General features: G+C 42.7%; 1 protein-coding gene across 1 annotated transcript in view; it reads right to left on the bottom strand.

Moving 5' to 3' along the window:
• Positions 1-22,153, bottom strand: part of MED13L (mediator complex subunit 13L) — a 944,653-nt gene that overhangs the window by 709,090 nt on the left and 213,410 nt on the right. The window contains 1 exon segment of the mRNA XM_053702159.1: positions 14,919-15,003. Within this exon segment, the coding sequence (XP_053558134.1) occupies positions 14,919-15,003 (85 nt within the window).

Genomic DNA, 22,153 nt, shown 5'->3' on the forward strand with positions numbered 1-22,153 from the left:
AAAAACTACACTAAGTCACCACATATCTCTTGATACTTCCTTTCTTGTCGAGAGCTGCAAGAGAATGACTGGGGGTGGCAGTTAGGGAAGGAGCTATATAGACAGCTCGTCTGTGGGTGTCCTCTTGCAGCTTCCTGTTGGGAAGGAGAATATCCCACAAGTAATGGATGAACCCGTGGACTGGATACACCTTTACAAGAGAAATACGTTTAAAACATATATTTAGAACTTTACATATAAAGTGCCCAACCATAGCTTAGAGTGTCATGAATAAAATAAGATTTACTTACCCTAAGACACTCATCTACATATAGTAGATAGCCAAACCAGTACTGAAACGAGAATCAGTAGAGGTAATGGTATATAAGAGTATATCGTCGATCTGAAAAGGGAGGTAGGAGAAGAAATCTCTACGACCGATAACAGAGAACCTATGAAATAAATCCCCTAGAGGAAGACAATGGTATTCAAATAGGCAATACTCTCTTCACATCCCTCTGACATTCACTGCACGCTGAGAGGAAAACCACAAACTTACTTCACCACCTCCATGGGAGGCAAAGTTTGTAAAACTGAATTGTGGGTGTGGTGAGGGGTGTATTTATAGGCATTTTGAGGTTTGGGAAACTTTGCCCCTCCTGGTAGGAATGTATATCCCATATGTCACTAGCTCATGGACTTTTGCCAATTACATGAAGCATTATTCATCAATCCAGAAAAACATCCACTGCTCGAGAGTCCAGTGGCAGCTTTATTCACACCACTCCAGCCGACAAATTTTGATGTGAGGCTTGTGTACAACTCCTCAACCATGGAAAAAACAGAATTTATGCTTACCTGATAAATTACTTTCTCCAACGGTGTGTCCGGTCCACGGCGTCATCCTTACTTGTGGGAATATTCTCTTCCCCAACAGGAAATGGCAAAGAGCACAGCAAAAGCTGCCCATATAGCCCCTCCTCGGGCTCCGCCCCCCAGTCATTCGACCGACGGTTAGGAGAAAAAAAGGAGAAACTATAGGGTGCCGTGGTGACTGTAGTGTATAGAGAAAGCAATTTTTCAAACCTGATTAAAAAACCAGGGCGGGCCGTGGACCGGACACACCGTTGGAGAAAGTAATTTATCAGGTAAGCATAAATTCCGTTTTCTTCAACATTGGTGTGTCGGGTCCACGGCGTCATCCTTACTTGTGGGAACCAATACCAAGGCTTTAGGACACGGATGAAGGGAGGGAGCAAATCAGGTTACCTAAACATAAGGCACCACGGCTTGCAAAACCTTTCTCCCAAAAACAGCCTCCGAAGAAGCAAAAGTTTTGGCAAAAGTGTGCAGAGAAGACCAAGTCGCTGCCTTACATATCTGATCAACAGAAGCCTCGTTCTTGAAGGCCCACGTGGAAGCCACAGCCCTAGTGGAGTGAGCTGTGACTCGCTCAGGAGGCTGCCGTCCGGCAGTCTCATAAGCCAATCGGATAATGCTTCTCAGCCAGAAAGAAAGAGAGGTAGCAGTAGCCTTTTGTCCTCTCCTCTTACCAGAGTAAACGACAAACAAAGATGAGGTTTGTCTAAAATCCTTTGTTGCTTCTAAATAGAACTTTAAAGCACGAACTACATCTAAATTGTGTAACAAACGTTCCTTCTTAGAAACTGGTTTCGGACACAGAGAAGGAACAACTATCTCCTGGTTAATATTCCTGTTGGAAACAACTTTAGGAAGAAAACCAGGCTTGGTACGTAAAACGACCTTATCTGAATGGAACACCAGATAGGGTGGATCACACTGCAAAGCAGATAATTCAGAAACTCTACTAGCAGAAGAAATAGCAACCAAAAACAGAACTTTCCAAGATAGTAACTTGATATCTATGGAATGTTAAGGTTCAAACGGAACCCCTTGAAGAACTGAAAGAACTAGATTTAGACTTCAGGGAGGAGTCAAAGGTCTGTAAACAGGCTTGATCCTAACCAGAGCCTGAACAAATGCTTGAACATCTGGCACAGCTGCCAGTCTTTTGTGTAGTAAGACAGATAAAGCAGAGATCTGTCCCTTTAGAGAACTTGCAGATAATCCTTTCTCCAAACCTTCTTGTAGAAAGGAGAGAATCTTAGGAATTTTTATCTTATTCCATGGGAATCCTTTGGATGCACACCAACAGATATATTTTTTTCCATATTTTATGGCAAATCTTTCTAGTCACAGGTTTTCTGGCTTGTACCAGAGTATCTATCACTGAATTTGAAAACCCACGCTTAGATAAAATCAAGCGTTCAATTTCCAAGCAGTCAGCTGCAGAGAAACTAGATTTGGATGTTCGAAAGGACCTTGTACTAGAAGATCCTTTCTCAAAGGTAGCTTCCATGGTGGAGTCGATGACATATTCACCAGGTCTGCATACCAAGTCCTGCGTGGCCACGCAGGAGCTATCAGAATCACCGAGGCCTTCTCCTGTTTGATCCTGGCCACGAGCCTGGGAAGGAGAGGAAACGGTGGAAACACATAAGCTAGGTTGAACGACCAAGGCGCCACTAATGCATCCACTAGAGTCGCCTTGGGATCCCTGGATCTGGACCCGTAGCAAGGAACCTTGAAGTTCTGACGAGACGCCATCAGATCCATGTCCGGAAAGCCCCATAATTGGGTTAACTGGATAAAGACCTCCGGGTGGAGTTCCCACTCCCCCGGATGGAAAGTCTGACGACTCAGATAATCCGCTTCCCAGTTGTCTACTCCTGGGATGTGAATTGCAGATAGATGGCAGGAGTGATCCTCCGCCCATTTTATGATCTTGCATACCTCTCTCATCGCCAGGGAACTCTTCGTTCCCCCTGATGATTGATGTAAGCTACAGTCGTCATGTTGTCTGACTGAAATCTTATGAATCCGGCCTTCGCTAGTTGAGGCCAGGCCCTGAGAGCATTGAAGATCGCTCTCAGTTCCAGAATGTTTATCGGAAGAAGAGACTCTTCCCGAGACCATAGACCCTGAGCTTTCAGGGAATTCCAGACCGCGCCCCAGCCTAATAGACTGGCGTCGGTCGTGACAATGACCCACTCTGGTCTGCGGAAATTCATTCCCTGAGACAGGTGTTCCTGAGTCGACCACCAACTGAGTGAGTCTCTGGTTTCCTGGTCTACTTGAATCTGTGGAGACAGGTCTGCATAGTCCCCATTCCACTGATTGAGCATGCACAGTTGTAATGGTCTTAGATGAATTCGAGCAAAAGGAACTATGTCCATTGCTGCAACCATTAGTCCTATTACTTCCATGCACTGAGCTATGGAAGGCTGCAGAATAGAGTGAAGAACTTGACAAGCGTTTAGAAGCTTTGATTTTCGGACTTCTGTCAGGAAGATCTTCATTTCTGAGGAATCTATTATTGTCCCCAAAAAGGGAACTCTTGTTGACGGGGATAGAGAACTCTTTTCCACGTTCACCTTCCACCCGTGAGATCTGAGAAAGGCTAGAACAATCTCTGTATGCGCCTTTGCCTTGGAAAGAGACGACGCTTGAATTAGAATGTCGTCTAGATAAGGTGCCACTGCAATGCCCCTCGGTCTTAGAACCGCCAGAAGGGACCCTAGCACCTTTGTGAAAACGGAAGAGCCACGAACTGATGATTGCCCATAAAGGCGAACCTTAGGAACTGATGGTGATCTTTGTGGATAGGAATATGTAGGTACGCATCCTTTAGATCCACGGTAGTCATGAATTGACCTTCCTGGATTGTAGGTAAAATTGTTCGAATGGTTTCCATTTTGAACGATGGAACCCTGAGGAATTTGTTTAGAATTTTTAAATCCAGAATTGGTCTGAAAGTTCCCTCCTTTTTGGGAACTACAAACAGGTTTGCGTAAAACCCCTGACCCTGTTCCACTGATGGAACTGGGTGTATCACTCCCATCTTTAACAGGTCTTCTACACAATGTAAGAATGCCTGTCTCTTTATTTGGTTTGAAGATAAGCGAGACATATGGAACCTTCCCCTTGGAGGGAGTTCCTTGAACTCGAGAAGATAACCCTGAGAGACTATTTCTAGAGTCCAGGGATCCGGAACATCTCTTACCCAAGCCTGAGCAAAGAGAGAGAGTCTGCCCCCTACTAGATCCGGTCCCGGATCGGGGGCTACCCCTTCATGCTGTCTTGGTAGCACCAGCAGGCTTTTTGGCCTGTTTACCCTTGCATTGGTTTCCAAGAAGGCTTGGACTGGGAAGCGTTACCCTCTTGTCTAGAGGCTGCAGAGTTAGAAGCCGGTCCGTTCCTGAAATTACGAAAGGAACGAAAAACATAATTTATGCTTACCTGATAAATTTATTTCTCTTGTAGTGTGTTCAGTCCACGGGTCATCCATTACTTATGGGATATATTCTCCTTCCCAACAGGAAGTTGCAAGAGGATCACCCAAGCAGAGCTGCTATATAGCTCCTCCCCTCACATGTCATATCCAGTCATTCGACCGAAAGGAGAAACTATAAGGTGCAGTGGTGACTGGAGTTATAATTTTAAAATTTAGAACCTGCCTTAAAAAGACAGGGCGGGCCATGGACTGAACACACTACAAGATAAATAAATTTATCAGGTAAGCATAAATTATGTTTTCTCTTGTTAAGTGTAGTCAGTCCACGGGTCATCCATTACTTATGGGATACCCATACCAAAGCTAAGTACACGGATGAAGGGAGGGACAAGGCAGGAACATTAAACAGAAGGAACCACTGCCTGTAGAACCTCTCTCCCAAAACCAGCCTCCGAAGAAGCGAAAGTGTCAAATTTGGAAAAAGTATGAAGTGAAGACCAAGTTGCAGCCTTGCAAATCTGTTCAACAGAGGCCTCATTCTTAAAGGCCCAGGGTGGAAGCCACAGCTCTAGTGGAATGAGCTGTAATTCTTTCAGGAGGCTGCTGTCCAGCAGTCTCATAGGCTAAACGTATTATGCTATGAAGCCAAAAAGAGAGAGAGGTAGCCGAAGCCTTTTGACCTCTCCTCTGTCCAGAGTAAACGACAAACAGAGAAGAAGTTTGTCTAAAATCTTTAGTTGCCTGTAAGTAGAACTTCAGAGCACGGACCACGTCCAGATTATGCAAAAGACGTTCCTTCTTTGAAGAAGGATTAGGACATAATGATGGAACAACAATCTCTTGATTGATATTCCTGTTAGAAACAACCTTAGGTAAAAACCCAGGTTTAGTACGCAGTACTACCTTGTCTGAATGAAAGATCAGATAAGGAGAATCACAATGTAAGGCAGATAACTCAGAGACTCTTCGAACCGAGGAAATAGCCATCAAAAACAAAACTTTCCAAGATAAAAGCTTAATATCAATGGAATGAAGGGGTTCAAACGGAACACCCTGAAGAACTTTAAGAACCAAGTTTAAGCTCCACGGAGGAGCAACAGCTTTAAACACAGGCTTAATTCTAGCCAAAGCCTGACAAAAGGCCTGGACGTCTGGATTCTCTGCCAGACGTTTGTGTAAAAGAATAGACAGAGCTGAAATCTGTCCCTTTAGCGAACTAGCGGACAAACCTTTTTCTAAACCCTCTTGTAGAAAAGCCAATATCCTAGGAATCCTAACCTTACTCCATGAGTAACTCTTGGAATCGCACCAATATAAATATTTCCGCCATATCTTATGGTAAATTTTTCTGGTCACAGGTTTCCGAGCCTGTATTAATGTATCAATAACCGAATCCGAAAACCCCCGCTTAGATAGAATCAAGCGTTCAATTTCCAAGCAGTCAGCCTCAGAGAAATTAGGTTTGGATGGTTGAAAGGACCCTGAATTTGAAGGTCCTGCCTCAGAGGAAGAGACCATGGTGGACAGGACGACATGTCCACTAGGTCTGCATACCAGGTCCTGCGTGGCCACGCAGGCGCTATCAGAATTACCGATACCCTCTCCTGTTTGATCCTGGCAATCAGTCGAGGTAGCAACGGAAATGGTGGAAACACATAAGCTATGTTGAAAACCCAAGGGGCTGCTAATGCATCTACCAGCACCGCTCCCGGGTCCCTGGACCTGGATCCGTAACAAGGAAGCTTCGCGTTCTGGCAAGATGCCATGAGATCCAGATCCGGTTTGCCCCAACGACGAATCAGTTGAGCAAATACCTCCGGGTGAAGTTCCCACTCTCCCGGATGAAAAGTCTGGCGACTTAGGAAATCCGCCTCCCAGTTCTCTACGCCTGGGATGTAAATCGCCGACAGGTGGCAAGATTGAGACTCTGCCCAGCGAATTATCTTCGAGACTTCCAACATCGCTAGGGAACTCCTGGTTCCCCCTTGATTGATGTAAGCCACAGTCGTGATATTGTCCGACTGAAATCTGATGAACCTCAGTCTTGCTAACTGAGGCCAAGCTAGAAGAGCATTGAATATTGCCCTTAATTCCAGAATGTTTATTGGAAGGAGTTTCTCCTCCTGAGTCCACGAACCCTGAGCCTTCAGGGAATTCCAGACTGCTCCCCAGCCTAGAAGGCTGGCATCCGTTGTTACAATCGTCCAATCTGGTCTGCGAAAGGTCATTCCTTTGGACAGATGAACCGGTGACAACCACCAGAGAAGAGAATCTCTGGTCTCCTGGTCCAGATTTAGCAAAGGGGACAGATCTGAGTAATCCCCGTTCCATTGACTGAGCATGCATAGTTGCAGCGGTCTGAGATGCAGGCGCGCAAATGGCACTATGTCCATTGCCGCAACCATTAAGCCGACTACCTCCATGCACTGAGCTACTGAAGGGCTTGGAATGGAATGAAGGGCACGGCAAGCATTGAGAATCTTTGATAACCGGGACTCAGTCAGGTAAATCTTCATCTCTACAGAATCTATAAGAGTCCCTAGAAAAGGAACCCTTGTGAGTGGTAACAGAGAACTCTTTTCCACGTTCACTTTCCACCCATGCGACCTCAGAAATGCAAGAACTATCTCTGTATGAGACTTTGCATTCTGAAAACTTGACGCTTGTATCAGAATGTCGTCTAGGTACGGAGCCACCGCTATGCCTCGTGGTCTTAGTACCGCCAGAAGTGAGCCCAGAACCTTCGTAAAAATTCTCGGGGCCGTGGCTAACCCGAAGTGAAGAGCCACAAACTGGTAATGCCTGTCTAGAAAGGCAAACCTTAGGTACTGATAATGATCTTTGTGAATCGGTATGTGAAGGTAAGCATCCTTTAAGTCCACTGTGGTCATATATTGACCCTCTTGGATCATGGGTAGGATGGTTCGAATGGTTTCCATCTTGAACGATGGTACCCTTAGGAATTTGTTTAAGATCTTTAAGTCCAAGATTGGTCTGAAGGTTCCCTCTTTTTTGGGAACCACAAATAGATTTGAGTAAAATCCTTGTCCCTGTTCCGATCGCGGAACTGAGTGGATCACTCCCATGATTAAGAGGTCTTGTACACATTGTAGAAATGCCTCTCTCTTTACTAGGTTTGTTGATAACCTCGAAAGATGGAACCTCCCTTGTGGTGGAGAGGTTTTGAAATCCAGAAGGTATCCCTGAGATATAATCTTCAACGTCCAGGGATCCTGCACATCTCTTGCCCAAGCCTGGGCGAAGAGAGAAAGTCTGCCCCCCACTAAATCCGTCTCCGGATAGGGGGCCCTGTCTTCATGCTGTCTTAGGGGCGGAAGTAGGCTTTCTGGCCTGCTTGCCCTTGTTCCATGACTGGTTGCCTTTCCAACCCTGTCTGTTACGAGCAGTAGTTCCTTCCTGTTTTGGAGCGGAGGAAGTTGATGCTGCTCCTGCCTTGAAGTTACGAAAGGCACGAAAATTAGACTGTTTGCCCTTGGTTTGGCTCTGTCCTGAGGAAGGGCGTGGCCCTTACCTCCCGTAATGTCAGCAATAATTTCCTTCAAGCCGGGCCCGAATAAGGTCTGCCCTTTGAAAGGAATGTTAAGTAGCTTAGACTTGGAAGTTACATCCGCTGACCAGGATTTAAGCCAGAGCGCTCTGCGCGCCTGTATGGCGAATCCGGAATTTTTAGCCGTAAGTTTGGTTAGATGTACTACGGCATCTGAAACAAACGCATTAGCTTGCTTAAGGGTTCTAACTTTGCTCAAAGCCTCATTCAATGGCTCTGTGCGAATCGCCTCTTCCAGAGACTCAAACCAGAATGCCGCTGCAGCCGTGACAGGCGCAATGCATGCAAGAGGCTGCAAAATAAAACCCTGTTGAACAAACATTTTCTTAAGATAACCCTCTAATTTTTTATCCATTGGATCTGAGAAAGCACAGCTATCCTCCACCGGGATAGTGGTACGCTTGACTAAAGTAGAAACTGCTCCCTCCACCTTAGGGACCGTCTGCCATAAGTCTCGTGTGGTGGCGTCTATAGGAAACATTTTTCTGAATATCGGGGGAGGGGAAAAAGGCACACCGGGTCTATCCCACTCCTTACTAATAATTTCTGTAAGTCTTTTTGGTATAGGAAAGACGTCAGTACACACCGGTACCGCATAGTATCTATCCAACCTACACAATTTCTCTGGGATTGCCACCTTGTCGCAATCATTCAGAGCCGCTAATACCTCCCCTAGTAACACACGGAGGTTCTCAAGCTTAAATTTAAAATTTGAAATTTCTGAATCTGGTCTCCCCGGATCAGAACCGTCACCGACAGAATGAAGCTCACCGTCCTCATGTTCTGCAAATTGTGACGCAGTATCAGACATGGCTCTCGTGTCATCAGCGCGCTCTGTCCTTAACCCAGAGCTATCGCGCTTGCCCCTTAATTCGGGCATATTATTTAATACTTCTTTCATAACATTAGCCATATCATGTAAAGTGATTTGTAAGGGCCTAGATGTACTTGGCGTCTCAATCCTACGCATCTCCCGAGCGGGAGACGCAGGTACTGACACGTGAGGAGAGTTAGGCGGCATAACTTCCCCCTCGTTGTCTGGTGATAGTTTCTCTATCGGTACAGATTGACTTTTATTCAAAGCAATATCAATACAATTGGTACACATCGTTCTATTGGGCTCCACATTGGCTTTTGAACATGATGAACAAACAATTTCCTCTGAATCAGACATGTTTAAACAGACGTAGCAATGAAACTAGCAAGCTTGGAAATCACTTTCAATAAGTTTACAGGCAATATAAAAAACGCTGCAGCGCTTCAAAAATACAGATATAATTAAACAATTCTTAACAAGAAGTGTAATATTAGCAGAGGATTGCACCCATTAGCAAAAGGATGATTAACCCCTCAATACCCAAAACGGATAAAACTGATATCAATTAAGATTTAACGCTTTTAATCACAGTCAAGCACACTGTCACAGATCTGCTGTGAATGATTACCTCCTTCAAAAATGGATTTTGCAGACCCCTGAGCTCTCTAGAGACGTCCTGGATCAAGGAGGAAGAAGCAGGAAGACTGTGCTAGAATTATAACTGCGTAACAAGGCGCTAAAACAAGGTCCCTCCCACTCCTATCACAACAGTGGGAGCCCTGATATAACGGTTTCCATGCAGAAAATATATGTCAGCCATGTGGAAAAAAATCATGCCCAAAGAGATTTATCACCAAAGTACCTCACAAAAACGAATAACATGCCAGTAAACGTTTTATTAAAAAATAACATTTTCCAATGTCATGCAAAGTTATCACTAAGCCTGCTACCAGTCGCTACCACTGCAGATAAGGCTTAAGTATTATTTCAGTTTTAACAGTATTTTCTCAGTCAAATTCTAGTCCCTAGAAAATAACTTGACTGCGCATACATTTATCAGCCTGATACCAGTTGCCACTACTGCATTTAAGGCTGTACTTACATCATACGGTAACAGCAGTATTTTCTTAGTCAATTCCATTCCCAGAAAATAATGTACTGCACATACCTCATTTGCAGAGGACCCCGCATGCTATTCCCATTTTCTGAAGTTACCCCACTCCTCAGAATGTCGAGAACAGCCAGTGGATCTTAGTTACGCCTGCTAAGATCATAGAAAAAAAACACAGGCAGTTTCTTCTTCCAAATACTGCCTGAGATAGAAAAACAGCACACTCCGGTGCCATTTAAAATAACAAACTTTTGATTGAAGAATAGTTAAGTAAAAACTCCAGCTCCTCTCACGACCTCCTTTGTTGAGGGTTGCAAGAGAATGACTGGATATGACATGTGAGGGGAGGAGCTATATAGCAGCTCTGCTTGGGTGATCCTCTTGCAACTTCCTGTTGGGAAGGAGAATATATCCCATAAGTAATGGATGACCCGTGGACTGAACACACTTAACAAGAGAAATTGGACTTATTTTTAGCCTTGAACGGCCTATCCTGTGGGAGGGCATGGCCCTTTCCCCCAGTGATGTCTGAAATAATTTCTTTCAATTCTGGCCCAAAAAGGGTCTTACCTTTGAAAGGGATATTAAGCAATTTTGTCTTGGAAGATACATCCGCCGACCAAGATTTTAGCCTGAGCGCTCTGCGCGCCACAATTGCAAACCCTGAATTTTTTGCCGCTAATCTCGCTAACTGCAAAGCGGCATCTAAAATAAAGGAATTAGCTACCTGTCCATGACTTCCTCATATGGAGTCTCCTTACTGAGCAACTTTTCCAGTTCCTCGAACCAGAAACACGCCGCTGTAGTGACAGGAATAATGCACGAAATTGGTTGAAGGAGGTAACCTTGCTGTACAAAAATCTTTTTAAGCAAACCCTCCAATTTTTTATCCATAGGATCTTTGAAAGCACAATTGTCCTCAATGGGAATAGTCGTGCGTTTGGCTAGTGTAGAAACCGCCCCCTCGACCTTAGGGACTGTTTGCCATGTGTCCTTCCTGGGGTCGACCATGGGGAACAATTTCTTAAATATAGGAGGAGGGACAAAAGGTATGCCTGGCTTCTCCCACTCCTTATTCACTTTGTCCGCCACCCTTTTAGGTATCGGAAAGGCATCAGGGTGCACCGGGACCTCTAGGAATTTGTCCATCTTGCACAATTTTTCTGGGATGACCAAAAATTGTCACAATCATCCAGAGTAGATAGCACCTCCTTAAGTAATGCGCGGAGACGCTCTAATTTAAATGTCACAACATCAGGTTCTGCCTGCTGAGAAATTCTTCCTGAATCAGAAATTTCTCCATCTGACAAACCCTCCCTCACTGCCACTTCAGACTGGTGTGAGGGTATGACAGATAAATTATCAGCGCCCTCCTGCTCTACAGTGTTTAAAACTGAGCAATCACGCTTTCTCTGAAATGCTAGCATTTTGGATAAAATATTAGCTATGGAGTTATCCATTACTGCCATCAATTGTTGCATAGTAACAAGCATTGGCGCGCTAGAAGTACTAGGGGTCGCCTGCGCGGGCATAACTGGTATAGACACAGGAGAGGATGCAGAACTATCCCTACTTCCTTCATTTGATGAATTATCCTGGGCAACCTTACTAAATGTGACAGTACTGTCCTTACTTTGTTTGGACGCCATGGCACAATTATCACATACATTTGAAGGGGGAACTACCTTGGCCACCATACATACAGAACATGATCTATCTGAAGGTACAGACATGTTAGACAGGCTTAAACTGGTTAATAAAGCACAAAAAAAACGATTTTAAACAAAACCGTTACTGTCTCTTTAAATGTTAAACAGAGCACACTTTATTACTGAATATGTGAAAAACTATGAAGGAATTATCCAATCTTTACCAAATTTTCACCACAGTGTCTTAATGCATTCAAAGTATTGCACCCCAATTTTCAAGCTTTTAACCCTTAAAATGCGGAAAACGGAGCCGTTTGCAATTTTAACCCCACTACAGTCCCAGCCACAGCGTTTGTTGCGACTTCACCTATCCCAGGGGGGTATACGATACCAATTCAAGCCTTCCAGGAACGTTTTCAGTGGATACCAGACCCTCTCACATGCACTGCACTCAAAAGAAACTGCGCAATAATGGCGTGAAAATGAGGCTCTGCCTACTACAGTGAAAGGCCCTTCCTGACTGGGAAGGTGTCCTAACTAGTGCCTGGCGTTAAAAACGTTCCCCAAATAATAAAAAGTGTGAAATCCACTTCAAACTGTAAATAATAATTAAATAAAGCAATCGATTTAGCCCTTAAGAGTGTCCACCAGTTAATAGCCCATAATAAGCCCTTTATTCTGTTTGAGTCTAAGAAAATGGCTTACCGATCCCCATGAGGGAAAATGACAGCCTTCCAGCATTACACAGTCTTGTTAGAAAAATGGCTAGTCATACCTTGAGCAGAAAAGTCTGCAAACTGTTCCCCCCAACTGAAGTTCTCTGGGCTCAACAGTCCTGCGTGGGAACAGCAATTGATTTTAGTTACTGCTGCTAAAATCATACTCCTCTTTTAAACAGAACTCTTCATCTCTTTCTGTTTCAGAGTAAATAGCACAACCAGTACTATTTCAAAATAACAAACTTTTGATAGAAGAATAAAAAACTACAACTAAACACCACATACTCTTCACCATCTCCGTGGAGATGCTACTTGTTCAGTGCGGCAAAGAGAATGACTGGGGGGCGGAGCCCGAGGAGGGGCTATATGGGCAGCTTTTGCCATTTCCTGTTGGGGAAGAGAATATTCCCACAAGTAAGGATGACGCCGTGGACCGGACACACCAATGTTGGAGAAATAGTTTATGAAGCTTCCGATGCAGAGTTCTTGTGCTGATGTTTCCAGGGGCTATTTGGAAATCTGTAGTGAGTTATGCACTTAAAAAATATACCACTTACAGTTGACAGGCAGATATAGGAGGGCAGAAATTTAATGGACTATCTAGTGGTATCCTATGACAAGTCACTGAGCTCTTCAGTACAACCGACTGCACAGGCAGTGTTCGTCTTTGGAGATTTCATAGTTATGTGCTGTATTTACTGCACCTGTTAGAAATGGGTGTGGATAAAATACCTATACTCCACATACTTTTGGAGAGACAGACACATATATACTTTAAACATAGTGGGTGAGTTTGATTTAGATTTTTTATGTAATGCATTATCATTGTGTTTGCTGGAACAGTTTTTTCCATATCCCAACTCCACCTACCCATTGCTTTATTTGGAGGAGGCTTGTTAGTGGAGTAGACAAGACTAGCCAGTCATCATAGCAAAATCATTTTTGTTTTGCAGCTATTTATCTGCTAATCTTTGCTGAAATCAATTAGGGACAGATTTGTGAGAGGGTTAGACCTGTGAAGCCTACCACATGCTCTTCCAGTTGTCAGAAATGGGAAACCTTAATTTTCAGGCTTATTTTGCTAGCTTTTTCTGCAATTTAAAGGGACAGTCAACTATCTTTAAAAAGATAGATATAACCCCTTTATTATCCATTCCCCAGTTTTGCACAGCCAACATGGTTATATTATAATTTTTACCTCTGATTACCTTGTATCTAAGTCTCTGACAGCCCCCTTATCACATGGCTATTTATTATCTATTGACTGGCATTTTAGCCATTTAGTGTTGTGTCCTGCACAACTCCACAGGAGAAAGCACACATGAATTAGCAGTCTCTTGTTGTGAAAAGCATGTGAGAAGAGGCTGTCTGTAGTGGCTTAGAAACAGGCAGAAATTTAGAGGTTTACATGGTATAAAGTATATTAATATAATAATGTTGGTTGTGCAAAGCTTGGGAAAGGATAGTAAAGGTATTATCTATCTTTTTAAATAACAGATCTGGTGTAGACTGTCCCAATAATAATGTATTTTTTGTGCTTTTAAAGGGACACTGATCCCAATTTTTTCTTTCATGATTCAGATAGAGCATGAACTTTTAAGCAACTTTCTGATTTACTCCTATTATCAGTTTCTTTGTTCTCTTGCTATCTTTATTTTAAAAGCAGGAATGTAAATCTTAGCAGCCAGACCATTTTAAATTCAGCACCATGGATAGCACATGCTTATTGGAGGATTACATTTACCCACCAATACGCAATGATAACCCAGGTTCTCAGCCAAAAATGGGCCGGCTTCTATGCATCACATTTCTGCTTTTTAAATAAAGATAGCAAGAGAACGAAGAAAAATTGATAATAGGAGTAAATTAGAAAGTTGCTTAAAATGACATGCTCTATCTGAATCATGAAAGAAAAAAAATGTGGGTTTAGTGTCCCTTTAAACCTCAGCCTATTACAATATGTTGAGCTTCAGGTAATATCTCATTATGTTATCACTTTGCGTACACACTTGCTTTCTTATCTTATATTTCTCTGGAAAACTAAAGCTTAATACATAGAGAGAACAATGGAAAATTATGTTATTACTTAACTATCCTGCACCCCACTGGGAGTGTTATTTCTTCTGCTGGCTGTGTTTACTTAGGCTAGTCAATAGCTGAGACTTCTTTATCAAAACTTTCAATATAGGTTGGGATACCACAAGCTAAATCAGCTATTTCAAGGGCCAAAATAGGGGTAAAGGAGCTACTTGTAAACAATTTAATGCACTCCAGCAGGTAAAATAGATCATTGGGAACATTTTAAATGGGAGAACATTTTTGGGTGAAATGTCCCTTTAAGTATATTAAAGTTGTTTTACTATACACATGAGGCTGAGCTCTGTAGAAACCCAAGGGTTGCAGGTCCGATCCCCGGCGAGGTTAACTCAGCCTTTCAGCCTTCCAAGGTCTATAAAATGAGCAGCGCCTTGAGACCCTTATGGGTGATTAGCTGCGCTTTACAAGTACCCAATACATACACACAAACATTTTATATCAAAATTTCAAAGTGTATACAGTTTAATACTGCTGTTAACTGCTCTGCAAATAACGGTAGGCTCTCCCTATTATACAATTGGGCCACTCACCATTAACACATCTTGCCATACAGCTGGCAAGAGGGCTCTCTGGTACTTTACTTAACCATTAAATTAAAAAAGTATCACTTAGAAGTTTAGTAACATACATTACAGACTGAAGAATAATAACGAGAACTATTACCTTTCAAGAAGGTTGTGGATGGCTTTGAATAGCAATGTCCGACACTCGTAAGAGAGACCATTTTCCCAAAGCCCTTCTTCAATCACTGTAAGAAATAAGCATATGATTAAAACCCAGTAAGGCAAAAAGGCAATCGTTAACAGCATAAACTCGCTGCAAATAAAGGAACTTTCAGCATGAAGTTTTTTTATACTTCATGACTGAAAGTCCCCTTTATTTGTAGCACTGGTTAAATCCTAGTTTTGCAAAAAGGCTAGGATTTACCATCACAACATAACATATCAGCATTCAAACTAACTGGTCTGTATCAAGTTGTCTGAAATACATGTCATTATATGCAGCAGACTACTCTTAATTAGGGAAATCCAGTATACATTAGCTAACTAACTATGCTGTCAGAAAAAGTGGAGGAGACCAAAGAGTGGATGTGAGTTTGTAAAGAGAAATGGGAAGAAAATCACAAAAAGAATGAAATATTTTAAGTATATGGACACATAACAGAGTAGCTACCTTTTCGTTCAAGGTAAGCACTAAACATGCATTCTATGTTAAGGGGGGCGGGGGTATAACCAAATGCTTAAAGGGACATATAAAATACATGTGTAAAGTGGTCAAACAAAACAGTAGCGTTCTGAATGTTTTTAACTAAAACATTGTATGCTCACTTTATACATATTTTTATTTTCACGTTTAAATGGAATTTGTGTCAAACACATTTGTAAAGGGACATAAAGGTATAAAAATAAAATAGCCGTTTCCTTATAGCATTTTACTCAAATATCCTTCTCTGTTATTTTCCAGAGAAGAAAGCATTACATTCTAAGGAAGTTAAAGGGACAGAACAAATTAACTGGAGTTCACATAAAATTTTAAACACCTTTCCAATTTACTTCTGTTATCAATTTAACTTAGTTCTCTTTGTATACTTTATTAAAGAGCAATCCTAGGTGTGCTCAGGAGCATAAACGTGCCTATTTGGCAGCAGTGTTAGCATTGTGTATAGCAATGTTATACATAGACACAAACATTGCTACCATAGACACGTGCATGCTCCTGAGCTCCTTTCAGCTTTACTCTAAAAGGAAATAAAGAGAACAAAGCAAAATTCGATAATAGTAGTAAACTGGAAAGATGATTAAAATCTCATGCTCCATCTGAAAATGTCATGCTCTGACTAATGAGTATTTTTTGCTTTACTATCCCTTTAAATTCAATTTAATTCACTAGTCTGTAAGACTTGACTTAAAATCATCGTTTTCTACAAAGATTAATTCTGATTGTTATAATCTTAATATTTAACACCAGATGAAGGTTTCTATTTTAGAATAACTTTTCAGATTAGTTTTAAGTTAAATCAATCAGAACATTACGGATTTGGTTATACACCATTAGAAATACATAGCTAGCTCAGATCGTAATAATTTCATAATTATCTAAACTCCAGTTTAATAGGTTAATCATTCATATTTGATCAACTTGTCAACTGTACTTAAGACAAATTTAAAAATTGCTTTCCAACACCTTGTATCATGTGACAGCCAAGTCTCTTAAAACTATTTTGTATCTTTTGTATTTCAAAAAACATATATTATAAATATTATATATGCCCCAAACTCTTCACACTTTAGCTATTGAAACACAGCGCTTAAATTGACATGGAACACCAATTTTCTTTTCAGGATTCATAAAGAGCATACAATTTTAAATTACTCTCTAAATTATTTCTATTATCACATTTTCTTAGTTTTCTTGCTATCTTTCGTTAAAAAACAAAGATGTAAGCACTATATGACAGCAGTTTTTAAAGAATGTTTTCCATATGCAAGAGCATTACATGGCAGCAGTATTCCCTGCCATGCAGTACTCCAGACATCTACTTAAGTATCTCTTCAACAAAGAATACCATTAAACAAAGCAAATTCGATAATAGAAGTAAATTAGAAACTTTTTTTTTTTATTTAAATTATCTGTCTAAATAGCAAAATAAATGTTTGGGTTTCATATCTATTTAAAAAGGGACAGAAAACACTGAGTAATTACAAAGCATGTCTGTCATGTTGCTATAGAATAACAAAATTTATGCTTACCTGATAAATTTCTCTCTCTTGTGGTGTATCCAGTCCACGGGTTCATCCATTACTTGTGGGATATTCTCCTACCCAACAGGAACTTGCAAGAGGACACCCACAGCAGAGCTGTCTATATAGATCCTCCCCTAACCCCCACCTCCAGTCATTCGACCGAAGACAAGTAAGAAAAAGGAGAAACTATAGGGTGCAGTGGTGACTGTAGTTTAAAAAATAAAAACACCTGCCTTAAAGTGACAGGGCGGCCGTGGACTGGATACACCACAAGAGAAAGAAATTTATCAGGTAAGCATAAATTTTGTTTTCTCTTGTAAGGTGTATCCAGTCCACGGGTTCATCCATTACTTGTGGGATACCAATACCAAAGCTTTAGGACACGGATGAAGGGCGGGACAAGGCAGGCACCACTGCCTGTAAGACCTTTCTCCCACAAATAGCCTTCAAGGAAGCAAAAGTATCAAATTTGTAGAATTTGAAAAACTATGAAGCAAAGACCAAGTCGCCGCCTTACAAATCTGTTCAACAGACGCCTCATGTTTAAAAGCCCATGTGGAAGCTACCGCTCTAGTAGAATGAGCTGTAATTCTTTCAGGAGGCTGCTGGCCAGCAGTCTCGTAAGCTAAACGGATTATGCTTCTCAGCCAAAAAGAAAGAGAAGTTGCCGAAGCCTTTTGTCCTCTCCTCTTTCCAGAGTAGACAACAAACAATGCAGATGTTTGACGAAAATCCTTAGTAGCTTGCTAATAAAACTTTAAAGCACGAACCACGTCAAGATTGTGTAACAGACGTTCCTTCTTTGAAGAAGGATTAGGACACAGTGACGGAACAACAATTTCCTGATTGATATTCCTATTAGATAGATACTACCTTAGGAAGAAAACCAGGTTTGGTACGCAAAACTACCTTATCTGCATGGAAGATCAGATAAGGGGAATCACACTGCAAGGCAGATAACTCTGAAATTCTTCGAGCCGAAGAGATAGCTACTAAAAACAGAACTTTCCAAGATAAAAGCTTGAAGAACTTTTAGAACTAAATTTAAACTCCATGACGGAGCACCAGGTTTAAACACAGGCCTGATTCTAACCAAAGCCTGACAAAACGCCTGAACGTCTGGAACATCAGCCAGGCGCTTGTGCAAAAGGATAGACAGAGCAGAAATCTGTCCCTTTAAGGAACTAGCCGATAATCCCTTTTCCAATCCTTCTTTGAGAAAGAATAATATCCTAGGAATCCTGACCTTACTCCACAAGTAATGCTTGGATTCACACCAATGAAGATATTTACACCATATCTTATGATAGATTTTCCTGGTGACAGGCTTTCGAGCCTGACTCAAGGTATCAATGACCGACTCGGAGAAACCACGTTTTGATAAAATCAAGCGTTCAATCTCCAAGCAGTCACACGCAGAGAAATTAGATTTGGATGTTTGAATGGACCTTGGAGTAGAAGGTCCTGCCTCAGCGGCAGAGTCCATGGTGGAGAGGATGACATGTCCACCAGATCTGCATACCAAGTCCTGCGTGGCCACGCAGGCGCTATCAAAATCACAGAAGCTCTCTCCTGCTTGATCTTGGCAATCAGACGAGGGAGGAGAGGAAACGGTGGAAACACATAAGCCAGGCTGAAGGACCAGGTCACTGCTAGAGCATCTATCAGCGCTGCCTGGGGATCCCTTGACCTGGACCCGTAACAAGGAAGCTTGGAGATCTGACGAGACGCCATCAGATCCAGTTCTGGTTTGCCCCATAGTTGTATCAGCTGGGCAAATACCTCCGGATGGAGCTCCCACTCCCCCGGATGAAAAGTCTGCCAACTTAGAAAATCCGCCTCCCAGTTCTCTACTCCTGGGATATGGATAGCTGAGAGATGGCAAGAGTGAACCTCTGCCCATAGAATTATCTTGGAAACCTCCATCATTGCCAGGGGACTCCTTGTTCCCCCCTGATGGTTGATATAGGCTACAGTCGTGATATTGTCCGACTGAAATCTGATGAACCTGGCCGCAGCTAGTTGAGGCCATGCCTGAAGAGCATTGAATATTGCTCTTAGTTCCAGAATGTTTATCGGAAGGAGGGCCTCCTCCTGAGTCCACGAACCCTGAGCCTTCAGGGAGTTCCAGACTGCGCCCCAGCCCAGAAGGCTGGCATCTGTAGTCAATATAGTCCACTCTGGCCTGCGGAAACTCATTCCCCTGGACAGATGGACCCGAGATAACCACCAGAGAAGAGAATCCCTGGTCTCTTGATCCAGATTTAACAGAGTAGACAAATCTGTGTAGTCCCCATTCCACTGGTTGAGCATGCAAAGTTGCAGTGGTCTGAGATGTAGGCGGGCAACGGGAACTATGTCCATTGCCGCTACCATTAGGCCGATCATTTCCATACACTGAGCCACAGACGGCCGAGAAGTGGAATGAAGAGCACAGCAGGAAGTTAGAAGCTTTGATATCCTGACCTCTGATAGATTCAGTAGAAATGAAAAATTTTCTGACAGAGTTCCTAGGAAGGAAACTCTTGTGAGAGGAGAGAGAGAACTCTTTTCTATGTTCACTTTCCACCCGTGAGACCTCAAATGTCAGAACAATGTCCGCATGGGACTTGGCGATTTGAAAAGTCGACGCCTGAATCAGAATGTCGTCTAGGTAAGGGGCTACCGCTATGCCCCGCGGCCTTAGAACCGCCAGAAGGGACCCTAGAACCTTCGTAAAGATTCTTGGTGCCGTGGCTAACCCGAAGGGAAGAGCCACAAACTGGTAATGCCCGTCTAGGAAGGCGAACCTGAGGAACTGATGATGATCTCTGTGAATCGGAATGTGGAGATAAGCATCCTTTAAGTCCACGGTAGTCATATATTGGCCCTCCTGGATCATAGGGAGGATGGTTCGGATTGTCTCCATCTTGAAGGATGGGACCCTGAGGAATATGTTAAGGATATTGAGATCCAAGATAGGTCTGAAAGTTCCCTCTTTTTTGGGAACTATAAACAGGTTTGAATAGAAACCCAGCCCCTGTTACTCCCTTGGTTTACAGATAGTTGTGAGAGATGAAACCTCCCCTTTGGAGATGAACCTTTGAATTCCAGAAGATATCCCTGGGAAACAATCTCTAGTGCCCAGGGATCCTGGACGTCTCTTGCCCAAGCCTGGGCGAAGAGAGAAAGTCTGCCCCCGACTAGATCCGGTCCCGGATCGGGGGCTACTCCTTCATGCTGTCTTAGAGGCAGCAGCAGGTTTCTTGGCCTGCTTCCCCTTGTTCCAAGCCTGATTAGGTCTCCAGAATGGTTTGGACTGGGCGAAATTTCCCTCTTGTTTTGCATTAGAGGAAACTGAAGCTGCGCCGCTCTTGAAGTTTCGAAAGGAACGAAAATTATTTTGATTGGCCCTTAATTTATTGGACCTATCCTGAGGAAGGGTGTGACCTTTTCCTCCGGTAATATCAGAGATGATCTCCTTCAGGCCAGGCCCGAATAGAGTCTGTCCATTGAAAGGGATGTTAAGAAGCTTAGACTTTGAAGTAACGTCTGCTGACCAGGACTTAAGCCATAGCTCCCTACGCGCCATAATGGCAAAACCTGAATTCTTAGCCGTTAGCTTGGTTAAATGAAAAACGGCGTCAGAAATAAAAGAATTAGCTAACTTAAGAGCTTTAATCCTGTCTAAAATATCGTTTAACGGGGTCTCCACCTGTAGAGCCTCCTCAAGAGACTCGAACCAAAAAGCTGCTGCAGCAGTAACTGGGGCAATGCATGCAAGAGGCTGGAGAATAAAACCTTGATGTATAAAAATTTTCTTAAGGAGACCCTCCAATTTTTTATCCATAGGATCTAGGAAAGCACAACTGTCCTCGACGGGGATAGTTGTACGCTTAGCTAGGGTAGAAACTGCTCCCTCCACCTTAGGGACCATCTGCCACGAGTCCCTTATGGCGGCATCTATGGGAAACATCTTTTTGAAAGCAGGAGGCGGAGAGAACGGCACACCTGGTCTATCCCATTCCTTAGTAATAATTTCCGAAAACCTCTTAGGAACTGGAAAAACATCAGTGTAAACAGGCACTGCAAAGTATTTGTCCATCTTACACAATTTCTCTGGAACTACAATGGGTTCACAGTCATCCAGAGTTGCTAAAACCTCCCTAAGCAATAAGCGGAGGTGTTCGAGCTTAAATTTAAACGCTGTCATTTCAGAATCAGACTGAAGCAATGCCTTCCCTGAGCCTGAAATGTCACCCACAGATAGAAGCTCACCTGCCTCGGCTTCTGAGTATTGTGAGGGTATATCGGACACAGGCATTAAAGCGTCAGAAAGCTCTGTATTAGTTCTAGCCCCAGAGCTGTCTCGCTTTCCTTGTAACCCTGGCAGTTTGGACAATACTTCTGAGAGAGTAGCATTCATAACTGCCGCCATGTCCTGTAAGGTAAAATAATTAGATGCGAAAGATGTACTTTGCATCACTTGAGCGGGAGTTATAGGTTCTGACACATGGGGAGAGCTAGATGGCATAATCTCCCTTTTTTCAGTCAGAGAATCCTCTGGAGATAAATCTTTAAGCGCCATAATATGGTCTTTATAGTTTATAGAAATTTCAGTACATTTGGTACACATTCTAAGAGGGGGTTCCACAATGGCTTCCAAACATATTGAACAAGGAGTTTCCTCTATGTCAGACATGTTTAACAAACTAGTAATGAGACAAGCAAGCTTGGAAAACACTTTAATAAAGGTGAAACGGCAATTAACAAAAAACGTTACTGTGCCTTTAAGAGAAAAAAACTAGCACTTAAACTGCAAAACAGTGTAAAAATATAGCAAATTCTTCTAAATTTTTACAGTGTGTGTAAGGGACTAAAGCAACATGGCACCCACTTGCAAATGGATGATTAACCCCTTAGCCCCCAAACCGGATTTAAAAAACGTCAACCACCAGTAAAATACAGTTGAGCACCTTGCCACAGCTCTGCCGAGGCTCCTACCTGCCCTCAAATACGATTTAGGGAAGAAATAAACCCTTTATAATGGTCCTCATATGCCAGAGAACTCCTCTAGGGAAGCTGGATGTCTCAGTCTGAATTAAAACTGCGCATCTAGAGCACGAAAATAGGCCCCTCCCACCATGTACTGGATGTCAGAGGGGCCTTAAGAAA

This window comes from Bombina bombina, chromosome 2 (genome assembly GCF_027579735.1).
Source record: "Bombina bombina isolate aBomBom1 chromosome 2, aBomBom1.pri, whole genome shotgun sequence".
Lineage (NCBI taxonomy): Eukaryota > Metazoa > Chordata > Amphibia > Anura > Bombinatoridae > Bombina > Bombina bombina.